The sequence below is a fragment of the Panthera pardus genome, unplaced genomic scaffold (assembly GCF_024362965.1).
Source record: "Panthera pardus isolate Hobbes unplaced genomic scaffold, ASM2436296v1 HiC_scaffold_16, whole genome shotgun sequence".
Classification (NCBI taxonomy): domain Eukaryota; kingdom Metazoa; phylum Chordata; class Mammalia; order Carnivora; family Felidae; genus Panthera; species Panthera pardus.
In genome coordinates this window covers 147,056,070-147,083,939 of record NW_026526721.1, presented here as the reverse complement: position 1 = coordinate 147,083,939, position 27,870 = coordinate 147,056,070, and the positions used below count along the sequence as shown (strand labels likewise).

General features: G+C 37.6%; 1 protein-coding gene across 1 annotated transcript in view; it reads left to right on the top strand.

The window, feature by feature from the left end:
• Positions 1-12,125, top strand: part of DYNC1LI1 (dynein cytoplasmic 1 light intermediate chain 1) — a 36,851-nt gene extending 24,726 nt beyond the window's left edge. The window contains exons 5-13 of the mRNA XM_053903899.1: positions 127-296; positions 1,285-1,378; positions 3,760-3,895; positions 4,495-4,606; positions 6,574-6,633; positions 6,890-6,934; positions 7,609-7,729; positions 8,681-8,836; positions 11,183-12,125. Of these exons, the coding sequence (XP_053759874.1) occupies positions 127-296; positions 1,285-1,378; positions 3,760-3,895; positions 4,495-4,606; positions 6,574-6,633; positions 6,890-6,934; positions 7,609-7,729; positions 8,681-8,836; positions 11,183-11,295 (1,007 nt within the window). The 3' untranslated portion in view covers positions 11,296-12,125. The remainder of the gene's footprint in view (positions 1-126; positions 297-1,284; positions 1,379-3,759; positions 3,896-4,494; positions 4,607-6,573; positions 6,634-6,889; positions 6,935-7,608; positions 7,730-8,680; positions 8,837-11,182) is intronic.
• The last annotated feature ends 15,745 nt before the right edge of the window (positions 12,126-27,870 follow it).

Below are 27,870 nucleotides of genomic sequence, written 5' to 3'. Positions count from 1 at the left end.
ATCTTCTCTTACATAACACTAAATACAAACTCATAAAATACGTATTTAGATTATGGCAGAAAAAGCTACCTGCTGAAATAAAGCAATTTCTAAACCATGTATTAAATTATTTACTTTGATTTTCAGTGATTAGAGACTTCCAAGAATATGTAGAGCCGGGAGAAGATTTTCCAGCCTCTCCTCAGAGAAGAAATACCGGGTCACAGGAAGATAAAGACGACAGTGTGGTTTTACCTCTGGGTGCGGACACACTTACACATAACTTGGGCATCCCAGTACTAGTAGTTTGCACAAAGGTTAGCTTCCTTCCTAGAGATTCTACTACTGGTGTTAACCGTGGATGAACAACCATTTTGTTTTCCAGCCTTCTTTTGGAGTTGGCACATTAGCTTTCCTAGATAATTTTTCCTAACAAATAGAAATAATAGTTTAAAATATGGAATGATAATCACATGTTGATTTTGTGATCTTAATCATAGTGCCTTTGAAAGAAAATGTTACTTCACATACTCTGCTTGTGATTGAATTTCATATTCTTAATTTCAATTAGACTTCGTTGTACAGTAAGTTGAGTAGAAATAATACAGGTAAGATGATAACTTCAGTATTAATTTTTATAAAATGTATTTTGCCACATTAAATTGTGATACACTGATATCCTAATATCGGAAGATTATGTACTTAAAATCAACTTCAGTGTCTACCACCACTCATTATGTAAAGTTGATATGCAGTTATCGAGGGTTTTTTATTTATTTACTAAAGAGGTTGTGATAGGATTGCTATTATCAAAATTCTGTTAACTAGTTCTGTCACTGTATACACTTTATAATAAATCAAAGAGGGAAATAGGGAAATGTACAGACTCCCTGGCTATAAAGAGTGTTTTATAGAACTAGAATAGATTTTCGATCTTAAAAACTTCGTTTAGGTCCTAAGTGGTTGGGTCAGCAAGTATGAGCATCCATTTGTGGGTCCTGTGAGTCTTCATTCTCTATGTACTAAAACTTTCTCTTTGGTATTTTTGCCACATTCAATACACCATGGACGTTAATACTTTTTAAAGAAATAAAATGATTCCTTAGTCTTATCTCCACCTGAAAGAATCTTAGACAGGAGTAATTGATGTTCTGATATTTTGATGGTCACCTTATCAGTGTGATAGTTTTGTGATATTCCCCCACCCAAAACTGAACTATCGAAATCATTATATTTAACTTTGATTATTTAAAGTTAATGCTGTTATTATTGGGGTTTTGTTTCTTTTAATTATTTTCTCCACAGTGTGATGCCATTAGTGTATTGGAGAAAGAACATGACTACAGAGATGAACATTTTGATTTTATTCAGTCACATATCCGGAAGTTTTGTTTACAGTGTATCCTTTTACTACATTGATTGGTGCAGTGTACCTTTCCTGTTTGTTTGCTTATTTCAGTTAAGGGAATTAAATTGATGGACTTCAGAAATTCCATAGGCTTTTTTCCTCCCGCCCTGGTTAGGAATTTCATTTTAGCTCCCAAATCATTTATATCTGGGTATTTTGAGGTATAAAAGCAAGTGCTGAAATCTATTAACTTTGGTTTGCTGTGTTTTAAAGTACTGTGCTTAAGAAAAATAACTATTAGTCTTTTGTGGAAAATTCTAATGAACTGGCATTGAAAACATTCTGATTACAAAGCAGGGCTCATTTATCGGAAGTGGCGGTGGGGCAAGATCAATATTCAGGTTTGTGTGTTCTCATTTTTAATATGTTCAGTGTGTTACCATCTCCACACATAGTCCAAAGCAGTGGTTTCTAAATCTAGCTGTGCCAGCTAAGGCTTGCTGAATTGGGACATTTCAGGGTGAGGCTGAACAATCTGTACTTTTAAAAAGCTTTCTGGGAGATTTTGATAATCACAAGGTTAGGAAACCTGTAAGGAATCTTGTCTAGGTTGCAAGGATTAGAGGAGCCACTGAATAACAGACACCAGCAAAAGAAGGGTAAAATGAGGGTTGTACACGAATGCTTTTAGGAGAATTTGCTGTTGAAACCGTGGTCACAGCTTGCGTGCACTGAGGAGAGCTGTAAGGTCACTTGACACTGGCACTTTCCCCTCAGTCCTTTGTCTCTCCGCGGCCCTTTCTTTTCTCCTGTCACATAATGGTTGACTTGGGTTGAATTAAAGGGCATTTGTTTACATAAAGAGTCTTTTAAAAACTTTGTTACTGAAGATTAGCAAATTTAAGAAGTCGTAGTCTCTTTAAACGTTTATTTAATGCTGTTCTTGAAAATATACATGCAGGTATGTAATCAGGAAGGAAACTGTCCCCTAAAATAATCACAGACCTCTAGTAGAGCCCGTTGATTTAAAAAAAAAAAAAAGAAGCACTGGGTGGCTCAGTCAGTTGAGCATCGGACTTTGGCTCAGGTCATGATCTCATAGTTTCTGGGTTCAAGCCCTGCATTGGGCTCTGTGCTGACAGCTTAGAGCCTGGAGCCTGCTTCGGATGCTGTGTGTGTGTGTGTGTGTCTCTCTCTCTCTCTCTCTCTGCCCCTCCCCTGCTCATGCTCTGTCTCTCTCTCAAAAACAAACATTAAAAAAACAAATAAATAATAAAAATTTAAAAATTAAAAAATTCAAACTGTGAGAAATCACCTCAAGATAGTGAGTTGCATGTGTATGCACGCGTGAAGGCAACAGTTCAAAATCATTTTAATTTTTTTAAATGTTAATTGCAATGCAAATTTTTGCATTCATAAATCGGTTCTTCGTGAGAGATCATTAATGAAAAGTTCACACAGTTAAGCTTTTACTTAAGGTTAGGATGTTTGTTTCTACCAAGTTTTATGACAAGTGATTTTTAGCAGTACTATTAGATTCATAACCTTCGGTTCATGCACTAGAAAATACGAGTCTTCCAGTTCAGAAGTAGAAGTTCAACTATTCCCAGCATCTCCTCTTGGTCTAAGTTATCATCTCTCTTGGGACACAGTGGCCGGTGTTAGAGCATGGTCCTTAGCTGTGGCCGTAGAATTTCTGATGGCCACTCTAACCATATCATCTGTCAGTAGTCACATTACCCCCTTTTGCACAGGCCTTTCTTGATCTTTGGATCTACTGTATCATTTGGATAAAAGGTCGAAGTTAGGGTCTGCTTTGATTAATACATCCTCGTGAGGTTGTATTACCTCAAATTTTGGTCATGAAATCTGTTTTCCTTGAGTCATTCCTGAAAGTTTCTTGGTGGTACCTATTGGTTCGTCTTTTCTCCTTAGTAGGTCTCCTGAACTTTGTCCCTAAAGTCCTAATTCCCGGGACTAGTGAAAACCATAAGACACACTAGCACAAGCCATCTTTTTGAAAAATGCAAGCCCAACAGTCATTGATAAGTAATATCCATTCTTCATGAAGTTTAGGAAGGTTAAAAACAAAACCAATACCTCTTCTCTTGCTTTAAATGCAGAGATAGTAGTAATGTCAATATTAATCAGTTTACCTTTCCTTTCTTGGCTTAAGGAGATTTTTGCCCCCCTAAATCAAGTCGATTGTGTAAAGATTGTTTTATTTGCATTTTAGTCTGTATGTATTTTACACTTTAGAATTTTTTTTTTTTTTTATACTTTTGAAATTCTTGAGTACCGTATAATGTATCTCTGGGAGTTATTTTTGAAACTAATATGCATATAAATGCAAATGTTCAGCTGAGAACACAGGATTTTATGGCACCTGTTGATGGAGTTTGTCCAAAAGTTTCTTTAATGGTATTATTCAGATGGTGCAGCACTCATTTACACTTCAGTGAAAGAAAACAAAAATATAGACTTAGTATATAAATATATCGTTCAGAAACTGTATGGATTTCCCTATAAGATTCCTGCTGTTGTTGTGGAAAAAGATGCAGTATTTATGTAAGTATACTTTCAAATGTATTATTTTATCGTGTATTATTGCTGCAATTTGATGGTGAATCCGCGTTTTCAGTTTTGAGGTGAAACCAATAGACCTTTCCATGATGAGTAGATGAGAATTTGTTCCTAGATTGTTTTATTTATAACCCATCTTGATCTGTTTATCTTTGCCTTTGAGAATTACTGCTGGCCTGAGTCTTTTCCGAAGGCCTTGCTGTTACATATAGCTAAACTGTCGAGTGCATATGTCAATATGCTTACTTACTCTTTGATTGGTTTTGATAAATAAAGGAGCCAGTATATAATCTAGACATGCTTTTAAAAAGTTCTGTGAATACATTGAGAGAGAATAATAATTAAGCAGACCCTCCCCCCCAAAAAAACAGCAACAAAACTGCGTTTTTAAAATCAGGAAGATGGAGAACCTTTTTAGGTAAAAAGTAGTAAACTGTAGCTTGAGCATGACAATAAAAAAGCCGATTAATTGTTCATAATTGGTCAGATTTGTTCCCTTTAATATGATCATGGATTTAATGAATGACTATATATGTGTATATATATGTGCATGCTTGAGATTTGTCATGTGCATTTCTTTCCAGCCCAGCAGGGTGGGATAACGATAAGAAAATAGGAATATTACATGAAAATTTTCAAACATTGAAAGCGGAAGATAATTTTGAAGACATTATAACCAAACCACCTGTCCGAAAGGTAACAGTTTTAGTATAAAGTCTCAATATTTAGCCTTTTAAACCAAAAGGGGGAGTCCATAATTTTAAGATCATAGATAGAAAGATAAGGGGGTCCTTTCCTATCAAGAGGGTTTCTAAGTGTAATGTGGGTGTTTCTAATGTTCAGTTCAAAATAAAGATCCGTGTTATCAAAACATGAATCAGCTATTCAGTCACAGAATTCTTACTGAGCCTCTGGCATATTAAAAATACTGGCGCCGATTCCACAGTCTAATGGAAATCATGGACTGGTGTGCGTAGTGAGCATATGGATCTTGAAAAGTTTGAATAGGTTGACGCTGTGAGCCTCCAACCTAGAACTCAGCCAGGAGTCGAGCAGACATTGGTAGGATAACTTTATTGGCTTCTATTTGGTGAGGCAGTTATGGGATCTTCTCTGTAGCCATTAGTTACCTGTGCTACCCCACAACTGTCCAGGAGTTTCTGGCTTAGTCTTAACTGTTCCATGTCATTTGTATGACTATTAAATCTGCTTCCAGAAAGTACTTTCTTCCACATATTTTGATTTCATGTGAAGCAATATGTGATGTTCTATACTTAGATATTACAGGTGTTTCTGGAAAGTTGTATAAAAACGAGTGTTTACTTACAGTATTTCTCAGTGACTTACTTGGACATGCTTCAGGAAAAATAATTTTGATTTAATATATGATGAGATTCTTTCTTAAAAGTCCAAGTATTGATATTGAGTATCTGTCTTCTCTTTGTGGGTAATTAGAAATAAGAAAAGTAATGATAAATGAAAAATCAATTGGCATGGTATTTGGTTTGAATGTCTATTAAAAGAAATGCCCACATCAAGGTGGGGGAAAAAAGCAATGGTTTTTCCCATTCTCTCTTTGACCAACAGAATTGTGCTGTAAGTTGTTTTTATTCACCCCACAAATATTTACTGAGCCACTGTTGAGGTACGAGGTGCCAAATGGCATGCGATAGTAAATCCATGCACCTGTCAGTTCTCAAGTGCTGATAAGTCCTGTGGCAGTAAAGCCAAGTAAGGGGAGAGGGAGTGAGAGCAGTGGGGTGGGGAAGCGAGCTGTTGTGGGAAGTTTAGGGAATGTCTCTGATAAGAGGGGAGAATGCTGTGTACAGAGGAAGCAGAAAGTGCACGTGCCTCAAGGCAGGATGGGTGAGGAGAGCAGAGAGGCTGGAAAAGAGTGAAGAGGAGGGCCAGAGTGGTAGGAGGTGGGAAGCAGTGTTAGGGTCTTGTAGGGTCTTCTCATTTGGCTGGAGTCAGGACTTTGGATTTCATTCTGAGTGGGATGCGATCGGAGGTGGGGGTTGAGCAGAGGAGTGATGTAATCTGCTTAACCTTTTGAAAGGATCACTCTGACTGCTGGGTGGAAAATAGACCATGGTATGCATTGTATAGAAATAGTAGAAGGCAGGAGATACTTGTGCTGCTTTTTGCCTAATTATTCAGCAGGTAGAAAAGTCATTATGTTTTTGTTTCAGAGAAACCAGGGGCAAGTTGCTTTTCACTCAACTGGGATATTAGTGACCCTCTTAAAACACCAAACTGTTGGTTAGCATATTTTATAAGCATGATTAACATACCTATGACTCTAAGGTTGTGCTGTCCTGATACAGTAGCTACTAGTCACGTATGGCCTTTAAATACATATTAAGTGAAACTAAATAAAATTAGAATTTCAGTACCTCCACCACAGCCACATTTGAAGTGCTCAGTAGCTACAGGTAACTGGTGGCTACATTGGACAGCACAGAGACAGGAACATTCTTACTGTTGCAGGTAGTTACTGGCCAGCTGCACTGTAGGGGCTGGGGCAGGGCAGCTCACTCGTGTAAATGTAGGTAACGTTTATACTGAATTTTTTTTAAAAATTAGTCTCACCTAGAGAGTATGTGATTAATGGTTTTAGCATAATATGTTAGACTCGCTCATTTATGCATTGCTCATTTCAGTTTGTACATGAGAAGGAAATTGTGGCAGAAGATGACCAAGTGTTTCTTATGAAGCTACAGGTAGGTATGAAATTACATCAGAAGTAGATTTAGTATGGTTAATGGGTAAACTGTTCATTATATGTGTGTGTGTGTGTGTGTGTATATGTGTATATATATATGTGTGTGTATATATATGTGTGTGTATATATATGTGTGTGTGTGTATGTGTATATATATATATATATACATATATATATATTTTTTTGTTTTGTTTTGTTTTAAATACAGCAATACATGCTGAATGCCTAACCTAGAACTCTTTTGTGTTTTTTAGTCCCTTTTAGCAAAGCAACCACCAACTGCAGCTGGAAGGCCTGTGGTCAGTATTACAGATTTGGACAAAATTACTAAAGTGCAGTACATTCTTGGTTTGGCTTTTTTTTTTTTTTTTTCTTAATCGTATACATGTCTCATATGGGTGTGCTTTTGATATAAACTTGAGTTAAGAATTCTCCTAGAATTTGTGAAATTCTAAAGGATAAACTGCACTCCTTCTTAGAATATTTAAATCATAAAGAAGTATTTTGCGGTGTTTGTCATGCACCAGTTACTGAGTGTGGAACCATTTCTATGTGTTATTTTATAAATTGTCACCACCGCCCTGTGAGGCAGGTACTGCCAGCCCCATCTTGCAGGTGGGGAAATGGAGGCTTTGGAGGATGTTACAGCTTACCTGAGATTTTACAGCTGGTAGCTTGCAAGTCCAGACTGGAATCCAGATCTGACTCCCAAGCTTATACTCATAACCACACCCCATTATTGAATACATTCTTTTTGCATGGAAGGGGAATTTGTATTCTAAAATGTGATAGGTCTCTGGTATTTTCTGATCCTGAGGACACAATTACTAAACATTTTTGGCAGTGGCTTGCCGTGTAAAAGTACAGTAGTGCAGATGGGGGACAGTTAAAAAGTAATTTCATTTTCTAATAACTTTTGTGAAGTTGGAAGTTTCAGGTTTTTAGAATTACAGCTTTCCTAATTTTTACATAGGATGCCTCACCAAGAGTCCCAGGAGGCTCCCCTCGAACACCAAATCGATCTGTGTCGTCCAATGTTGCCAGCGTGTCGCCCATCCCTGCTGGGTCAAAAAAAATTGATCCAAACATGAAAGGTACATTTCTCTCTTTTCTTGGAGAAAACAGCACAGTGTATTTTACACTAAAAAAAAAAACCTACCTAGATTCCTACCTTTTCCGTAACTGTTTTCATTTTTGTGCAGTAGCTTCTAATCTTTGTTGTATAATCTCATAGTCATTCAGACTGCAAACCGTTTATTTTATAGTGTAGCCTTAATATATCCAATCTATGAGGTAAGCTTTATGAAAGTTTTGTGTTACATTTAATCCTCCTATGATAGGTCATCAAAGAAATCCGTATGTTAGTTAATAGGTTATTTGCAATCGACATAAAGAAGAAACTATATACATGAAAGTTATTTCAATAGAAATAATTGCCATAAGTGGGATTAGCAGGTCAGAGTTTGTACATTTTTGTGCCTTTGGTAATGTTTTTCAAATGGCTTATTTACATATCATCAACATTGAGTGTTGCAGTTTTGCCACAACCTAATCAGCATTCTTTAAATACTAGTAAGAGCTTTTACCCTAGTATTTCTTTTCTATTTGTATTTCTCTCCTGTGAATTATTTCTTGTTATCCTGTACTCACTTATCTCTTGGAACTTCTACTGGTTTTCATACAGGATTAAGTAGCTTTTTGTAACACTTGAGGCAAATATTTCTCAACAGTTACACTTTGAAAGAACCGGTTTCAAAAGGGAGGTATAGTAGCATCTAACATTTGTTTTAAATGTTGTTGGTTGTTTTCTTTTTTAAATAATGTTCTAATTTTTCATCATTACCTTGTACTCTTAAAATTTACTCATATTTTGTTTTTATGGAAATGGATTAGAGATAAGTTATCCAGGCTCAAAAGAACAAACTAGACTTGAATTTGGAACACATTTAAGTATTCATTGCTTTCTGTGTGTGATTACTATGATAAAAATTTATAGAAGAATCTAATGTTTTGAGTGAAAGTGTTTTGGTTTGTGTTTTTTATAGCTGGAGCTACAAGTGAAGGTGTCCTGGCAAATTTCTTCAATAGTTTGCTGAGTAAAAAGACTGGTTCTCCGGGAGGCCCTGGTGTTGGCAGTGGTAGCCCTGGAGGTGGGGCTGGAGGTGGAAGCAGTGGTTTACCACCATCTGCCAAAAAATCAGGTATACTTACCTAGACCTTTTATTTTTCTTTAATAGCTTTATTGAGATATAACTATATACCATGAGATTAACTCCTTTGAAGTGTACAATTCAGTAGTTATATTTACAGAGTTGTGCAAACCATCATCATAATCTAATTTTAAAACATTTTAATCTCCCGAAAAAGAAACCTCCTGCCTTTTAGCAGTAACTTCTTTTTTCTCTCAACATCCCCAGTCCTAGGCAACCACTGATCTGCTTTCTGTATCTGTGGGTTTGCCTATCTGGAGATTTCATATAAATGGAATCATACAGTACGTGCCTTGTTTAATGTTTTCAATAACGTGTTCCAAGTCCATCCATATTGTAGCAGGTATCATTATTGCGTTTCTTTTTATTACTGAATAAAATTCCATTGTATGGATATGCCGCATTTTATGTGTCCACTCGTCAGTTGATGGACATTAGATTGTTTCCATTTTTGGCCATTATAAATTTTTTTTTTAACGTTTATTTATTTTTGAGACAGAGAGAGACAGAACATGAACGGGGGAGGGTCAGAGAGAGAGGGAGATACAGAATCTGAAACAGCCTCCAGGCTCCAAGCTGTCAGCACCGAGCCTGACGCGGGGCTCGAACTCACGGTCCGCGAGATCATGACCTGAGCTGAAGTCGGACGCTTAACCGACTGAGCCATCCAGGCGCCCCAGTTTTTGGCCATTATAAATAGTACTACTGTGAACATGGGGTTTTGGCACATGTCTGACAAATGACATATGTTTTCATCTCTCTTGGGAATATATCCGGAAGTAGAATTATTGGGTCATATGGTAATTCTACATTTAAGTTTTTGAAGAACTGCCAAAGTGTTTTTGCAAAACACTGCACCATTTTATATTTCCAGCAGTGGGAAATGAGGGTCCTAATTTCTCCACATCCTCTACAACATTTGTTATTGTCCATCTTTTTGATTAGAGCCATCCTAGTGGCTGTGAAGTCCTATCTCATTGTAGTTTTGATTTGCGTATCCTTAATGGAGAATGATGTTGAGAATCTTTTCATGTGTTTATTGACCATTTGTAGTTCTTTGGAGAAATGTCTATGCAAATCCTTTGCCCATTTTTAACTTGGGTTATTTGTCTTTTTATATTTGAGTTTTAAGTGCTGTTTTTATATCGTGTTTACTAGACCCTTACCAGGTATAGGGTTTGCAAAATTTTTCTCCCATCGTGTTGGTTGTTCTTTCACTTCTCAGTGGTGTGGTGTCCTCTGAAGCACAAAAGTTTTTAATTTTGATGAAGTCCAGTTTATTTTTCTTTTGTTGCTTGTGTAACTGCTCTTTAAACACTTTTTAGGGGCACCTGGGTGGCTTAGTCAGTTAAGCAACCAACTCTTGATTTCAGCTCAGGTCATGATCTGGTGGTTTGTGAGATGGAGCCCCCACATCCAGCTCCTGGCTTATGGCACAGGGCCTGCTTGGGATTCTCTCTGTCCCTTGCTCTCTGCCTCTCCCCTGCATGTGTGCTCTCTCTCTCTCTCTCTCAAAAGAAACATTAAAAAAAAAAAAGACTTTTTAACCCATTCACCTTTTTAATCCCATCTTGCCATCCTTTCCACAAATACCATTGTACAGCTACCATTTTTTGGAACCTTTTACAGGTTTCTGGGTACAAACTGAATTTCTTCTTGGCTTTTCCCACTGCCAATGTAAAAAGATTAAGCTTTCTCAAGACTGCTGATTTAGTTACCACTCATTCATCTTCTTTCTACATTCCAAAATTTTGTTGCTGTTTTCTGTTTTACTGTTCCTATTGCCCTGTGCCTTTTTAAAAGACGTTTTTATGAAATTAAATGATAGGTACTAGTTTTATTTGCATTTGGTAACAGACCCTATAATTTAAAATGAGGGGATTTAGGGGTGCCTAGGTGACTCCGTCAGTTAAGCATCTTTTTTTTTTTTTTTTTTTTTTTAGTTTATTTTGAGAGAGAGCCAGACAGACACAGAGATCATGAGCAGGGGAGGGGCAGAGAGAGAGAGAGAATCTCAAGCAGGCCCTACACATCAGCACATAGCCTGACATGAGGCTCAAACCCACATACCTGCTTGGGATCCTCTCTCTCTCTCTCTCTCTCTCTCTCTCAAAGTAAGTAAATAAACTTTAAAAAAAAAATTTTTTAATAAATAATAAATAAAATGAAGTGATTTTTTTTTTTTTGAGGGGATTTATTTTTAAATTAAAGATGTTTATATAACTTAGCATGCTGGGTAAAGTTAATGAAACCATTGGCAGTTTTTAAATGAAGAAATATTGGTGTAAAAGATACTTTGACTTCTATCTAAATCTTGTTTCTTGTCCTTCAATGTAGGCCAGAAGCCTGTCCTATCAGATGTTCATGCGGAACTAGACAGAATTGCACGCAAACCAGTTACGGTTTCCCCTACGACACCTACATCTCCTACGGAAGGAGAAGCTTCTTGAAGATACCAAATAAAGCCATTTATTCAGTTTTCTGGGATAATGTAAACTTGCCTCTGCCTTCTCCTTCAAAAGTGGAATTAGGGAACTGGAGTGCTTTTTCAGATGGACTAAATTTCTTTTTTTTTTTTTTAATTTTTATTTGTGGTTGCCCGTTTTTTATAAAAGGAAGCTATACAGAAGAAAAATTATTCTACATTATGTAGGATTGCTGTTTGCATTGCCACTTTGCATAAGGAAATAATTTTGGATTTTGAAAAACTCAAAATTTATAGATCTGAAATACAGCCACGTGATCATACTCTAAAGGCTATTTAAAACATGGGAGGGTTTAGGAAAAGGCAGAAAATAATATGCTTTGGGCATTTGACTGACTTGGAAGTCCAAACTTATTTTAGTTAAGACTATTAAAATCATTTGAAAAATTATGTATTAGTTTTGCTGGAAAAGAGAAAATGATCAATTGTCAGATTTTCCACACCAACGTAAATATACCACCACACATGGAATATGCTGAGAAAACTATCAGATAGCATTTTATACACTAGTCATTGTTTCGATCCATGATCCTGTAAGTTGTCATCAAAATGGAATTTTAAAATATTGGCCAAGATTCATTCTTTAACTGAGAAGAAAGAAAGCACACTGCCTAAATGCATAAAAGAAAAATGCAGAGGTTATTAAAATGTAAAGAGGTAACAGTCTTTGGATTTGTCTATCTATATCTGTATTGATATATAGATATAGATATATATATGGCTCTGCCTTAATATACCCCTTTTTTGTTTGTGACTTTCAACTGTAATCAGTTAATAAAGTATTTATTCTCTGCATTCAGGTTCAAATAACTTGTTGCATTCTCTTATATATAATTGTATTTATCAGACCATGCATAAGATTCGTTAGTATTTTAAGGTATTTGACTTTATAGGGTTATTAAGCATTCTGATCTTTGTAAGAGACAAGTGAATACGTAAGATTCCTTAAGTTTCCTTAAGTTGGGAGTTTACCTTGATCAACACGTCTTCCCCACAAGCATGTCTTGAATTACAGAATCTTATGTCAGCATTTCTGGTAGATAAAAATATAGCCTTTTATCATTATTTATTGGGCAGAAGCTGTTTAAAAGCTTGGTGAATGCACTAACACGTAGCTCCTCTCTTACAGGTGAGAACACCTGTTGTTAGTAGTTCCACCTGAATTTTCAATACTGTTTTTAAATGCTTGTTGTAGAACCTTCATAAGAACAATTTGACTTCTTACTGAAGTTCGCCTAAAGAACATACGTACATTTAACTTACTGAATCATTACAGATAACTGGGAAAAAATGGCTACTGCCCTTATATTGGCCTTCATTATTACTTTAAAATATATATTCCAAAGATTTTTTTTCAGCAAAAATGTTTAAGGACAATATCCCTACTATCTAACATAATCCTTTCGTTAGGAGTTGAAAACCTTTACTTTTAAATAGTATTTGGCTCCTAATAGTTGAATATAAGTGTTAAAATAACATGAGAGGGTAATGATTTGTCTCAAGGTGGGAAAAACTTAGGTTGTTCATGGGCACGGAAAAACTAATTTGTAAAAACATTTTGTTTGAGGAAATGGAAGATGAAAAATGCCTCTGATAGAACCTTTAGTCTGGAAAGGGTTCTGCAGTCATGGTGTTATAAAGACCAGTTTTTCTGAACAGTACTTTAAGTAAAACTAATGACAGAAAGAAAATTGCTGCCTGTGCATCATGTCTGCTGTGTTTGCATGTCTAGACCAACTCATTTTTCTCTGTGTGACATTGGAGGTGTACTAGAATATCCTTGGAATTGAGTCATCAGCTGAAATAACTGTCAGTGTTCATTTTATATGGTATTCAGTTTTAACTAATCTAAAACCTTGTGTTTACCCTGTTTAAACCTTAAACCAATTTTTGACCCTATTTTTTGCAAGGAAATTTGTTTTTAAACTACTTAATTGTTTCTGTTTTGTTTTTAAGCAGTTTTTATTGAGGTATACAGTACAGAAAAGTGTGCAAATTCAGGTTATATGGTTTGAAATACCTCTTAATCGGCGCCACGATCAAGAAAGATGTTAGTGGCTCCTGTGTTCTTCTGTGTGCCCCTCGTTAGGACCCCTGCCTGCCAAGTGACCACTATCCCAACTTGCACAGGCATAGATAAGTTTTATTTATTTATAATCTTTATGTAAATGGAATCTTAGAGTTGATATTCTTTTTGTGAAAGGTTTCTTTCAGTATTAGTTCTGTGACACATCAAATACATGTAGCAATAATTATCCCTTCTCATTGCACCATAATACTCTACCGTGCAAATACGCTACAATTTATCCATTATGCTACTGATGGAGGTATATCAGTTTCCTATTGCTGCTGTAACAAGTTACCAAATTTCAGTTGCTTCAAACACTACAGTTTTATTATTTTACCATTCTGGGGGTCAGAAGTCCAAAATCAGCCTTACTTGGGCTGAAGTTAAGGGGTCGGCAGGGCTGGTTTCTTTTGGAGGCTCCAAGGAGCATCTCTTCCTTCCTTTCTAGCTTCTAGAGGCTGCTTGCATTCCTTGGGTTCCTGGTCCCTTCTCCATCTTCAAGACATGGCATCTTCAACCCGGTGCTTCCGTCACATCACTTCTCGCCCTGAACCTGCTACCTCCCTCGTGCCAGCATCCGTGTGATTAACTTGGGCCCACCTGAGCAATCCAATGTAAGCTCCCTCAACACCTCACTCACTCTCCTTACTAGCCTGGTTTCTGAAGAGAAACTGGATATAATTCTTATCTTTGCTTCTCCATAGATTTTTTTTTTCCTTTGGCTTCTTTCAAGATTTTTTGTCGTGCAGTTTGATACACCTAGGCATAGTTTTTTGGGGATTTATCCTTAGTGTTCTATGAACTCTCCGGATCTGTGGTTTAGTGTCTTGACATTAATTCGAGGGAAATTCTCAGTCGTTACTGCTTCAAAGATTTATTTTGTTCTTTCTTCTGTATTATGTATATGTTACATCTTTGTAGTCTTAACAGTTTTAGAATATTCTATTCCATCCCCCCCCCCCCCCCCGGCCTTTTGTTGCATTGCTTTTTCGTTTCGGAAGTTTCTTTTAACATATACTGTCACTCAGAGATTCTTTCCTCAGTCATGTCCTGTCAACTAATTAGCCCACGGAAAGCATTCTTCATTTCTGTTTGTTTGTTTGTGTTGTTTGCTTGTTTGAATCTCTATCATTTCTTTTTGGTTATTTTTTAGAATTTCCATCTTTCTGCTTATATTACCCATCTATTCTTACATGTTGCCTATTTTTTTTGTTAGGGCCCTTAGCATATTAATCATAATTGTTTTTCTTTTTTATTTTTTTTAATGTTTATTTATTTTTGACAGAGAGAGCATGAGCAGGGGAGGGACAGAGAGGGAGACACAGAATCCAAAGCAGGCTCCAGGCTCTGAGCTGTCCGCACAGAGCCCGACATGGGGCTCGAACTCACAGACTGTGAGATCATGACCTGAGCCTAAGTCGGATGCTCAACTGACTGAGCCACCCAGGCACCCCAGTCATAGTCATTTTTTAATTTGTGGCCTGATAATTCATCATCTCTGCCATATCTGAATCTGATTCTGACACTTGCTCTGTCTCTTCAAACTACTTTTTGCCTTTTACTATGCCTTATAATTTTCTGTTGATAGCTGGACATGATGTACTGGGTAAAAAGAAGTCCAGTGAATAGACCTTTAGTAATATGGTGGTAAGATGTTGGGGAGAGGGGAAGCATTCTGTAGTCCTATGATTAGGTCTCAGTGAGCCTGTGCCCCTGGTCTGTGAACTTCACAAGTGCTTCTCAGTCCCCATCTCCACCCACAAACCCCTACCCCTTAGGTGGGACTGGATGGCTGGATGGGGAACACCAGGGAGTTTTTCTCTGATTTTTTCCCTTTGAGATCCTGATAGAACTCCTGGAGGTAAAAGTCACAAAAGTGGGGGATTCCCCTAGACCAGGGATTTTTAGTTCACAGAATTGTCTACTCTGAGCCACCAGCAGCTTGTCAACTATAGTTCAGGCTTTCCTACCCCAGTACTGTCTCCCTCAGAGGTTTCTGCTTGGGAGTTTCTAGTTAAACAAGTTGTTCTGTGTCCACTTACCAGCTTCCAATTTGGGGGACAAGGATTGGCCCTGGGACCTCACTTCTCTGACAAATCTAAAAAGAGTTGTTGAATTTTCAGTTCAGCATTTTGCTTGTTAGGGTGGAAAGATGACTTTCAAACTCCTTACTTGTTGGCTTGGAAACTGGAAGTCTGGTTTCACCCTCTCAAAATCCTAATCACATCTGCAAAGTCCCTTTGCCTAATAAGGTAACATTCACAGGTCCCAGGGATTAGGATATGGACGTCTTTGTAGGACCATATTAGGCCTACCTATAGGATGTTTGGGTGACTTTTAATTTTTCAATTGCTATTGTGAATTGTGCTGTTACCAACACTCTCAAATGTGCTTTGTGGAAAATAAGTTCTCATTTCTACTGAGTATATGTGTAGATGTGGATTGCTGGGTCCATGGGCTATGTGTATATTCAGCTTTAGTAGATAATGCCAAACAGTTTTTCCAAAATGGTTATACGAATTTCCATTCCTGGGGTGCCTGGCAGGCTCAGTCAGTAGAGTTTAAGCCCCACGGTGGGTGTAGAGATTACATAAAAATAAAATATCAAAAAAAAAAAAGTCCATTCCTGGGAGAAAATATTTGCAAAATATATATCTAAAGAGTCTAGTATTCACATTACATAAAGAATTCTTACAACTTAATGGTAAGACCGGTAACCTAATGTGAAAATGGCCAAAGGATTTGAATAGACATTTCTCCGAAAAAGATACACAAATGACAAGCACAAGAAAAGATGCTTATTCTTACTAGCAGGTGAGGAAATGCGGATCAGAACCACAGTGAGGTACCACTTCACAGCCAAAACAAAAAATGAGTGTTGGCGAAGATATGGAGAAATCAGAACACCCATACATCTCTGGTGGGAATGTAAAATGTAAAACCGGCAGCCACTTTGGGAAACAATGTGGTGGCTCCTCCTAAGATTAAACATAGTTACCTTATGACCCAGCAATGCCCCTCCTAGATACATACCCCACAGACTGAGAACATTTGCATCACAGAAACTTGTATGCAAATGGTTACAGCAGCATTACTCAATAGCCACATGGCGCAAACAACCCAAACATCTACCAACAAATGGATAGACAAAATGTGGCATAGCCTACAATGGGATATTTTTCAGCTATAAAAAGGAATGAAGTATTGATACATGATACAACATGGGTAAACCTTGAAAACATACTGTTAAGGGAAAGAAGGTAGTCACAAAATGTCACGATATAGGATTCCATTTGCATGAAATGTCCAGAATAGGCAAATGCATTGAGACAGAAATAGTGGTCTATTGTTAATTTTAGACATTCTGGCAAGTATACAGTAGGACCTCGTGGTGGTTTTAATTGTATTTCCTTGATACCTAATGCATGTTTTATGTTTATTGGCCATATAGATACCCTCTTTTGTAAAGTACCTCTTTAAGAATCTTAAGAGTCTTGTCCTTTTTCTTTTTCTTTTTTTGCGGGGGGAGGGAGTAGGGGGGAAGATGAGGGGGAAACTATCTGACTTTTTCTTACTGACTTATTCTTTACATATTCAGGATGCTTGTTCTTGTCAGATACATATTGTAAATATCTTCTCTCATTTTGTGGTTTGCCTTTTCTCTCTCTGGTATCTTTTGATGAGTAGGAGTTATTGATTTTAATATTCCATTTGTCAGCTTTTCTTTATGGCTGTCGCTTTTATCATCTGTTTTAAAGAAATCCTTGCCTACCCTCAAGGTGATGATATTCTATAATTTTTTTTTTTTTCTAAAAGATTTATTGTTTTACTTTTCTACAATCCTAGGATTGATTTCTCTGCATGGTATGAAGTAGGGGACAAGATTCTTTTTTTTTTTTTTAAACTGTGGGTGTTCAATTAATTCAGTACCATTGTTGGGAGACTCATCCTTCTTCACTTTGCTGTAGTCCCCCCTTGGTCATAATTTAACTGTCCATCTATGTATACTTCTGTTTCTGGGCATTCTGTTCTCTTCTATTTGCCAGTTTGCCTAGACTGTACTGATACTACAGTCTCAGTTTCTGTCCTTTATCTGGTAAGCTAAGGCCTCCGGTATTGTTTCTCTTTAAGATTGTTTTTGCTATTCTTGACCCTTTGCATTTCCATTTACTGGGCCATTGCCCCCCCCCCCCACCCTACATTTTGATTGACATTGCATTGAATTTATAGATCAATTTGGGGATAACTGTCATCTTTAAAACATCTTCCAAACTGTACACAGAAATATCCTCCCACTTATAAAGGTTTCCTTCAATTTCTCCTAGCAATATTTATATTTTTCAATGTATCCTCTTGCACCTCCTGTTGGTACATTATTTTTTCCACTGAATTTTTTCGATGCTATCGTAAATGGCATCCTTTTAAAGTTTCATTTTATTTGTTGCTGGTGTATAGAACTACATCTTTGTCATATTATCCAGAAACCTTATTCAAATTCCTTTATTAATGTAATGGTTATGTGTAATTTATTATGTATTTTTCTACACAGAATTATGTCATCTGCAAATTATGAGTCTTATTTCCTCCTTTTTAATGTTGTCTTGCTTTATGACTCCTGTACCCCAGTACAGAATACTGTTGAACCAGTGAGAGGAAGCATCTTTATCTTGTTCCCCACCTCAGAATGAAAGCTTTTAATATTCCACTATTAAGTCTGTTTACTGCATGCTTTTTGTAGATACTCTATCAAAGAAAGAAAGTTCTCTTCTTTCCTAGTTACTTTATATCATGAGTTTTATCATGAATGAGTGTTGAATTTTATAAAATGCTTTTTTCTTTATTGAGATAATCATTTTCTTTTTTTTTTTCTGTTAATGGTATCATTTACATTACCTTTTAAAAATATTAAGCCAACTTTGTATTCCTGAAATAAATCTAACTTGATCCTGATGTATTAGTTTTGTTATATTGCTGGATTTGGTTTGCTAACATTTTATTAGGATTTTGCACTCTGCACCTGAGAAAGATTGGCCTGTAATTTTCATTTCCCATCATGTTTTTGTCAGTGTTTGATATCAAGATTATGTTGACCTCATAAATCAAGTTGGGAAGTATTTTCTTTTTGTATTCTTTGTAAAGACTTTGTGAAAGATTGGTGTGATACTTGTCAATTTTGTTCCTCAAAACTATCAGACATCAATTTACAAGGCCCTTTGTGGAACTTAATAGCACAAATGGTAATATCCATTACAGTTTTCTTATTTGGGCTTCATTTTTTAGAAAAACTACTTTTTCAGGTTGCAAAATACTGGGATATGGAAGTTCCTCCTTCCCGTAACACCTTTTCAATGTCCTTACCAAATAGTTCTCTATGCTGAAATAGGATTACAGTCAGTGACATCCGGGAACTCTTGCTGAATATGTAGGACTTAACCCTGTGATCATAATTATTTCAGAGACTTTTAGGAAAACATGTAATCCATACATACAATAAAAAATACATGAAGTAATATGAAGAAATACATGGAATTCAAGAATATTTTTCAAGATATTTCTCAAAAAAAAAAAAAAAAGAGGTTAGAGTGGGAGAGAGCCAAAGCATAAGAGACTCTTAAAAACTGAGAACAAACTGAGGGTTGATGGGGGGTGGGGGGGGGGGGGAGGGTGGGTGATGGGTATTGAGGAGGGCACCTTTTGGAATGAGCACTGGGTGTTGTATGGAAACCAATTTGACAATTTCATATATTGAAAAAAAAAAGATATTTCTCAGATAACTAGAGAATAGATGGAAATAATCACACTTTGAGACACAAAAGTTACTATCCATTTTCTGAAACTGTGGCTATAGAGAGGGAGAGGAGGAAATACGCACACACGTATATACACACATATACATTTGGGGCAGAGTAGTACCTTGATCCCACTTTATCACCAAAATCTTTTTAGAATTAGTCTACTAATTCTGTCTTCTCTTGCGTTAAGATCTTTTTCTTGGGGTGCCTGGGTGGCTCAGTCAGTTAAGCATCTGACTTTGGCTCATGGGTTTAAGCCCCGCATTGGGGTCTGCTGACAGCTTGGAGCCTGGAGCCTGCTTCAGATTCTATCTCCCTCTCTCTGCCCTTCCCCTGCTCATGCTCTGTCTCTGTCCCTCTGTCTCTCAAAAATAAATAAACACTAAAATATTTTTAAAAATAAAAAAATAAGATTTTTTTCTAAAATTCTAATACCACAATTCTCAAATTTTTTGGTCACAAGACCAAAATATGGTGAAATAAAGTGGCCTGTTCAGCGTATAACTATTGAGTAGCACAAATGCTTTTCCTTGAGACACCATTATACTTCAGTATACAGCAGATGTAAGGTATGTACCCTTCCCATTCCCTCACACAGAATTTGAATAGGACTGGTACTAAATGGTTACAATTCAATAAGATAACAATTTTCACATCTTCATCAAGGGAATTCTTAAGTGAAATTGGCACTTCCCACCCCCCACCCTCCCCACCTGGAGTGGTGAAGAATACAATGACCACAAATTCAGTATGGTGCTACTGCCTTGCTTCGTAGTTTTATTCCACCAGCAGGGCAAACAAGTGTTCACACGATGAAAAAGGCAAATGACCTTCCTGTAGTCTTCTGAGAATAGTTTTGACCTCGCAGAACCCTTGCAAAGGTCTCAAGACCTCTAGCAGTCCTCTGATCACCCTGAGAACTGCTGTTGGAATCCGATAGCCAAATCATTCCTTTGAGTCTGCCCCGTGTAGACTTAGAATGTAAACCAAGGCTTTGATTCAGAAATTTTGGCTGATGTTCCGTAGAATGTGACTCCTCCAAGCATTTTCTGTTAAAATACTTCTTGTCTGTAATACTGCAGCTTTGCCATAGTTAGCTTGAGTTAGTCTTGTATCGTTCTGTGTTTGGTTTGCGTGCACATCACTCTCCGAGTTTCACTCAGAATTAAGTACTGTCTAGATGGCAGGTATTGACCACATCTTTCGCTGCTCTTCCACTGCTTGATATTTGGAGCACACTGTCAACCTGCAGGGAAGAGACTTACTTCAGCCCTGCTCTGCAAGATGTCTGAGCATCTTGGCCACCACCTCCATGGGAATCTAAACGTGCCAGGCTCGCAGTGCCAAGATGCTGGAACACAGTAGAAAGAGCCAGAAGAGCCGGGCTACCCCATTTGCTAATCACATGACTGTGGAAGAGTCATTTGTTGTCCTGTAGCCTTAGTTTCATCATCTGGATCGTGGCGAGGACAGCCTGCTCAGGTGTAGAGTTACGAGTGAGGATAAACAAGATAGAGGCTGTGGAGGTGCTTTATAGACTGTGAAGTGTTACATGAATTTAAGTTTTTATTGACACGAGGGAAGGAATTTTAATTTACATAAACTTCTTAAAATACTAGTCCCATGCATAAATTATTCAAGCAGGCATTTTTAGATATTACCCTAAATGTATTAGTGTAATTAGACCATTTCTGAAAAGCCAACTACCTTGTATGCTTGTTTCTACCCAAAAAAGCCATATATATGGTATTATATATACAGGGTGTATGTGTGTGTGTATATATATATGTATATATATATATATATACACACACACATATACACACATATAGGATATATATATATATATATATATATATATATATATACACACACACATATAGGATATATATATTTATATATATGGTGTGTGTGTATATATATATATATATATATATATATATATATACATACATATAGGATATATATATTTATGGTGTGTGTGTGTGTGTGTATATATATATATATGGTATTAAATCAACTGCTAGCTATTTGTAAGGATGAAATTAGACCCATACCTGACATCAGTTACAAGAATAAACTCCAAATTATGTATCAGACCTAAGTATAAAGTATGAAATCATACAAGTACTAAAAAATATATATAAAATATTTTAATATATATTATAAATATATATATATATATATATATATATATATAAATTCTTTTGCATCTGAGTGGGAAAAGGCTTTCTAACTTTAACTCAATCCCCATGTAATAAGATAAAATTTTTAAATTCAGGGACATAAAAATGATTGAAGAAAAAACATGATGTCAAAAAGCGCCATAAGCAAATCCAAAAGGCAAATAAAATGTGGAGAGAAAATATTTGCAATTTATCACGGATAAAGGGCTAATATGCCTGAGACATGAAGAACTCTTCTTTTTTAATTTTTTTAAATGTTTATTTATTTTTGAGAGAGAAACATAAAGTGAAAGCGGGGGTGGGGTGGGGGAGGTGGGCAGAGAGAGAGGGAGACCCAGAATCCAAACCAGGCTCCAGGCTCTGAGCTGTCAGCACAGAGCCCGACGCGGGGCTTAAACTCACAAACTGTGAGATCGTGACCTGAGCCGAAGCCAGACCCTCAACCAACTGTGCCACCCAGGCGGCCCTATGTGAAGAACTCTTAAAATAGGTGTGAGAGAAGCAAAATCCCCCTAGACTATAAATAAATAGGCAAAAGGCATGAACAGACAAGTAAAAGAGAATGTAAAAATAGCCCTCAAACATATGTAAATATGTTTAACTTTGCTTAGAAAGAAACGCAAATCAAAACTACACTGAAATATTACTCCTTATTTGAATGAAAAAAAAAATTCAAAAGCTTGACAGCACTTTGCTGCAGAGGTGATGGAGAAATAGGTGTCTTCATGTGCTGCTCCTGGGAGTGCAAAACAATACAACCTCTTAGTGAGGGACATTCGTAGTATTTAATAAAACTGTACACTCAAACTCAGCAATCACATTCCTAGGAACTTACCCTGAACATTCATAGCCGACAATACAAAAATAGTGTTCACACAGTTAGTCACTGTGGCATTATTTATAATTGCAAAGTATTGGAAACAAATGCCTGTACATAGGAAATTGGATGAATAAACTGTGGTACAACCACACAATGGAGTACTGTGCAATTATTTTGGAAAAACAATGAAGCTGATTTCCATGAACTGATACGGAGCAACTTCCAGGATGGTATGTGTCTCTTTTCACTAAAGAACCACGGGAAAGATAACCAGAAACAATCACAGTTTGTTACCTGCAGAGGGAGGTGGGGTGGGAATGAGATGGAAGGGACAAAGACTGAGCAACGCTTCTCTAAGTGTACCTTTTTGTATGTTTTTCCTTTGAGATTTTTTGTTAATGTTTCACATTTGCAAAAAATAATATTTAATCAAAACGAGGAAAAAATCCTCAGACGGTTTTCTATCATCTTTAATGACACTGTGAGGCATGTTTTTGTGTTAAGGGTTGCCTTGTGATGACAGGGACTTCCTGTTATCCAAATCCCAAACTGGACCCCACGTTCGTTCTCTCTTCCCCAAGCAATCAGAAGCTTCTCATTTCTTCATCGCCTCTCTCACCCAACTAATCAAACCGTCCTGTACTAAAATACCCAACTGATGAGAGCAAGGAAGCTAAGTGATCCACAGTTTTTTGCCCCCCAAACATTACTGAGGAATTAACTGTAGAGGGGAGAAACCCTGGACCAAAAAGCATTATAAACATTCCTTTGCCCTTGCAGCCCTCTGCTGGTATAAATGAAATGTGGAGATTGACCATTCATTGCTTATCCTCTCTATTCTAGTTTTGTTGGGAGAGGAGCTTGAAAAGGTGTTATCCCTAGATCTCTGATCCAAACTTTTCTTTGCATATCTGGCAACCTCATCCACTCTGGGGTGTTTGGAAATGTTGGCAAGGAAAACGTTAAGACTTTTTCTTTGCCTTCCAATGACACCACTTAACTGTGTTCTCCCCCTGTGTAAACACTCCTTTATTTCTCTGCCTCCTCCTTACCTTCTCTCCCACTCCTTCCAAAGTTCTAGCCTCTGTAGGTGCTTCCCTTTAACATTTGTATGCTTCTGTCAGTTCTATGAGTGTCTCCCAAATGACTTATCTCTTCCAATGCTCCAGATCCATACTGGAAACGATTGGTACCAGGAACTCCACTTGATGCACTCTGGCATTAAAACCTCGGTCCTAATCTGAGTTCTTCATCTTCCTTTGGTTAAGACAAATGATCCAAAACCTGGAAATAAGGCCAAAGGATTATTGAGTGCCCTTTAAATGCCATATATCATATTAGAGTAGTGGTTCTCAAAGTGCGATCTTGGACCAGCGGCATCAGCATCACTGGGAACTTAATAGAAATACAAATTATTGGGTTCTGCTCAAGATCTGCCAAGTCAAAAACCGTGGAGGTGAAGCCTGTGGTGAAGTCTGTGGTTTGACAAGTCGTCCAGGTGACGACGATCATCATTCAATTTAGAGAAATACGGAACTGGAACAGGGCCGGCAAGCCACGAGCCAAATCCAGCCCAGGGCCTGTTTTCTTAAAGTTTTATTGGAATATAGCTGCGTTATGGCATGTAGTTATATATCATTTATGGCTGCTTTCAACCCACAACAGCGGAATTGAGTGGTTGTCACAGACTTACATGTCCCTCATAACCTGAAAGACCTACTATCTGTCCCTTTACAGAAAAAGGATCATCACTGGTCTAAGGAAAGAAAATTTTATGTGACTTACTATTTATTATTGAGTTAGGCCCAGAGTCTGTGAAGTTAGGTATTCATTATAGAAGATTGATAAGCTAGGGGCTCCTGGGTCGCTCAGTCGGTTAAGCATCCGACTTTGGCTCAGGTCATGATCTCACCGTTTGGTTTGTGAGTTCAAACCCCACTTCAGGTGAGCTCAAGTCCCGCTCTGGGCTCCGCACTCTCTCTCCCTCTGTCTCTGCACCTCATGGGATTCTCTCTCTATCCCTCGCTTACTTGCATACTCTCTCTCTCAAAAGTAAATAAATAAATAAGTAAAATTTTTTTAAAAGGTTGATAAGCTACAAGTGGATTTTGTCTGGTAGAGGTGAAAATGATTTCTCTCTGCTAGAGTTAATCACAAAGGCAACAATTTTATTGTACGTTTAGTGATTTTAGCCAGTTTTGGGTCTAACCTAGAAACATATTCTAGCATTTTTTCCCTTTCACTGTTTACATATATACACACATATATTTTTTTAATTTGAGAGAGCGTGTGTGCACGAGTAGAGGAGAGGGGTGTAGGGAGATCCCCAGGGATCATGAGCTGAAACTAAGAGTTTGACACTCGACCCACTGAGCCACAGTTAGGTGCCCCTAACTTTATATTTTTTAACACTGTATACATATGTACATATATATATACATATATGCACATACCAAGGCCTCGCATACCCTCCTCTTAAACAGTTAAATCTTTGAAGCATGCTTGTGTGAGAGTCATCTTTTTAACTCTTTTTAACTCTTAACTCTTTTTAACTTTTTAACTCTGAAGTGTATACTTTGACACTTACAAGAGTTAATTACTCCTTAGGTTCTCTGTCTCTGTCAGTACCCTTCCTTCAGTCTCTTAGTTACATGGGCTTGAAACCCTAGCACCTGTTTCAATTCCTCCCTCCTCTTCAAACAAATCAGTCTCCATATCTCACTGGTTTTACCTCCCACAGCTTCTCTTCAAGCCAGCCCCTCTCCTTTGTGTCCATGACTACCGTCTGAGTTTAAGCCCCGGTGCCTTCTTTCCTGAACTTTTACAACAGCCCCTACATGGCTCTTTGTAACCTATCCAGTGTATATGAGGCTGCCAGAAAAACATCCCCAAGGAAGAGCTCTGGTCATTTCACTTCACTAACCCAAACCCCTTTGGTGGATCCTCAGTATTCAGCTAATAAAAGGAAAGCCCCAGTTCTTTAGCCTGATTTTTCAGGCCCTCCAAAATTTGACTCCAAGGTTGTCTTCCTTGACTAGTCTTTGTCCTTCCTCCCTTCCATTCTCTGTGCCTGTGTGCACTCCCTGTGCCTTCTTTCCCATTGCCTTTCTGCCTACAATACCTTCTGTCCTGTTTCTGCATGTCCAAATATAAGTATTCTTTTTTTTAAGGTTTTGTTGTTTTGTTTTGTTTTGAGAGAGAGAGAGAGATAGAATCCCAAGCAGGCTTCATGCCATCAGCGCAGATCCTGATGTGGAGCTCAAACTCACGAACTGAACTGTGAGATCATGACCTGAGCTGAAATCCAGAGTCGGTTGCTTAACCGACTGAGCCACCCAGGTGCCCCCCAAACGTAAGTATTCGTTTACCCCCAGCTTGAAGCTCCACCATGCTGATCCTTTCAGCTGCAAATTATTTCTCTCTGCTCTGAATTCCCAGAACATTTAATTTGTTTCTTTTTTTATGGCATATATCACTGTTTTATGACATGGTCCTTTATGGACGTTTCTGTGGCCTCATTGTGGGACTTCATCTATGATCCAACTTTGTATCCACATTATTGCCTAACTGTACTAATATAGATAATAGGGACAGTGGATGTTTTTGAGTAGGGGCTGCTGAACAATCAAAATCTCAACTGAAAAAAGTAGCACCACATTATTTTTTGAATGTCTAAAATCTCATCAAACTATACTTTCCCAACCAACTCTTTTGTGAATATTTCCTAATTCTTCATTTAAAAAATTAACTACTTAAAGGAGAAAAATGAATAGTCTTCAAAATTGAAATGAGGCTTTTTTCTCTTTGGTATATCTTTTCTCCATAAATAAAAATTTTCAGTTCAGTGTGGCAAGTCTCAGCATTTAACTATTCAGTGTTGTTTATCCATGTACAAACATGACACTTTTCCATGTGGATGTGCCCATCAAATGGGCTCCCTAACACAAGCGTTTGTTCACAAAACCCTAAACTCTTCAGTTGGTCTTTTACTAAGAAAAACATAAGTGATGCACACGTTTCCTTTTGTTTGCTTTTTTTTTTTTTTAACCGGGAGGGATATTAGTGCCTTAATCTAATTGATTTGGGCACCCCCCCAATCAATCAAGACAAAGTAAGTTATGGTACCTCTGCCGTCTCCTACCTAATGTCGTTCATTCTTATCATACTTTAAAACAGTGTGTCTCCATATGCATGGATTTCTCACCAGTATCCTCTGGAGAACGTGTTACAAAAGTATATTTCCAAGACCCACCCAAATTCAGAAATTTGGGGGTAGATCTCCAAGAATCTTTATTTTTAGTTAGCCTCCCAGATGACTCTTATGGATCCGAAGTTTGTGAATCACAGGCTAAATGATTATCCTCTTCTAAATTCAGAGAGAAGCAGACACCCATTATAGCATTGCCCAAGTGCACCTTAAATAAACCAAGAGGGTTGAGAGAATCTGTCCATCTTCTTTCCTTGCTCAAAGTTTGTTTTTTGTTTTTTTTAAGGTTTATTTACTTATTTTGAGAGAGAGGGAGAGAGAACAAGTGGGGGGAGGGGCAAAGAGAGAGAAAATCCCAAACAGGCTCTGCACTGTCAGTGCAGAACCTGATGAGGAGCTCAATCCCACCAACTGCAAGATCATGACCTGAGCCAAAATCGAGTCGGCCACTTAACCAGCTAAGCCACCCAGGTGCCCCTAAGTTGTTGTTTTTAAATATAACTTGCCCTAAATATTTTATTCTGAAAATGTTCAAACACACAGAAAAGTTGCATTAAAAAAAAAGGACAGTGGACACCCATATACTACACTACTAACATGTTACTGCAGTGGCTTTATCACAAGTCTATCCTTTTATCCATCTCTCTGCTCATCAACCTGTCTTGGTTTTTTGGATGAATTTCAAAGTAAGTTTCAGACATGGATAGTGTGTAATTTGGGATGATGGTGAGTTGAAGAATAACAGGGCAGTGAGTCCTTGTAGTCCTGGTGAAAACACAGTGGCCTCGTTTGCTTGAACAGGATTGGTGGCTGCCTGGTCTCTGCAGGACATTTAGAATACATTTACGCAAAGACAGAAGGGTAGTTTTGGGCTGGCTGTACACAGCCCCCACAGAGTAGTATCTATTTGTCTCTATTCATTTGAATAGAAGCTTTTGTTCTATAACAGGAAGAAGAAGGAGAGGTTTGGGGCCACAGAGAAGAGGAGAGATTAAATATGGAAGTAGATGACGGCAGTGGCCTCTCTCCTCTTCTATGGCTTTTAAGGCCCTAATGGAGTTAGAGGCAGAGGTTTGCTGGGTTTGTGGTTAGCAACAAAGGTTGTGAGTCAGACTGCGGAGACCTGCATTCCAGCTACCCCGGGCTGTTTGAGCTTGGATATATTCCGGTTCTTGGCCTCAGTTTGCTGGTCTGTAAAGTGAAAGTAATGATAGTACCTACATTATATTGTCGAGGAGAAAATATGTGTGCCTGACGTGTAACTCAATCAACTTCAGTTGCTAAAATATAATTACATTCCTTGATGAGTTTCCTTAAATTTACACAAAATTAAAATATATGACTGTTGGAGCTGGTGAACAAGGAAGAGACAAGTAATCTCAGTGATTTTGACAAGTAAGCCTAAAAGGAATTCAGAGAGATGCAGGAGGGAGCAATCCTGAAAGTCGTTTCAGACAATCCTTTGCG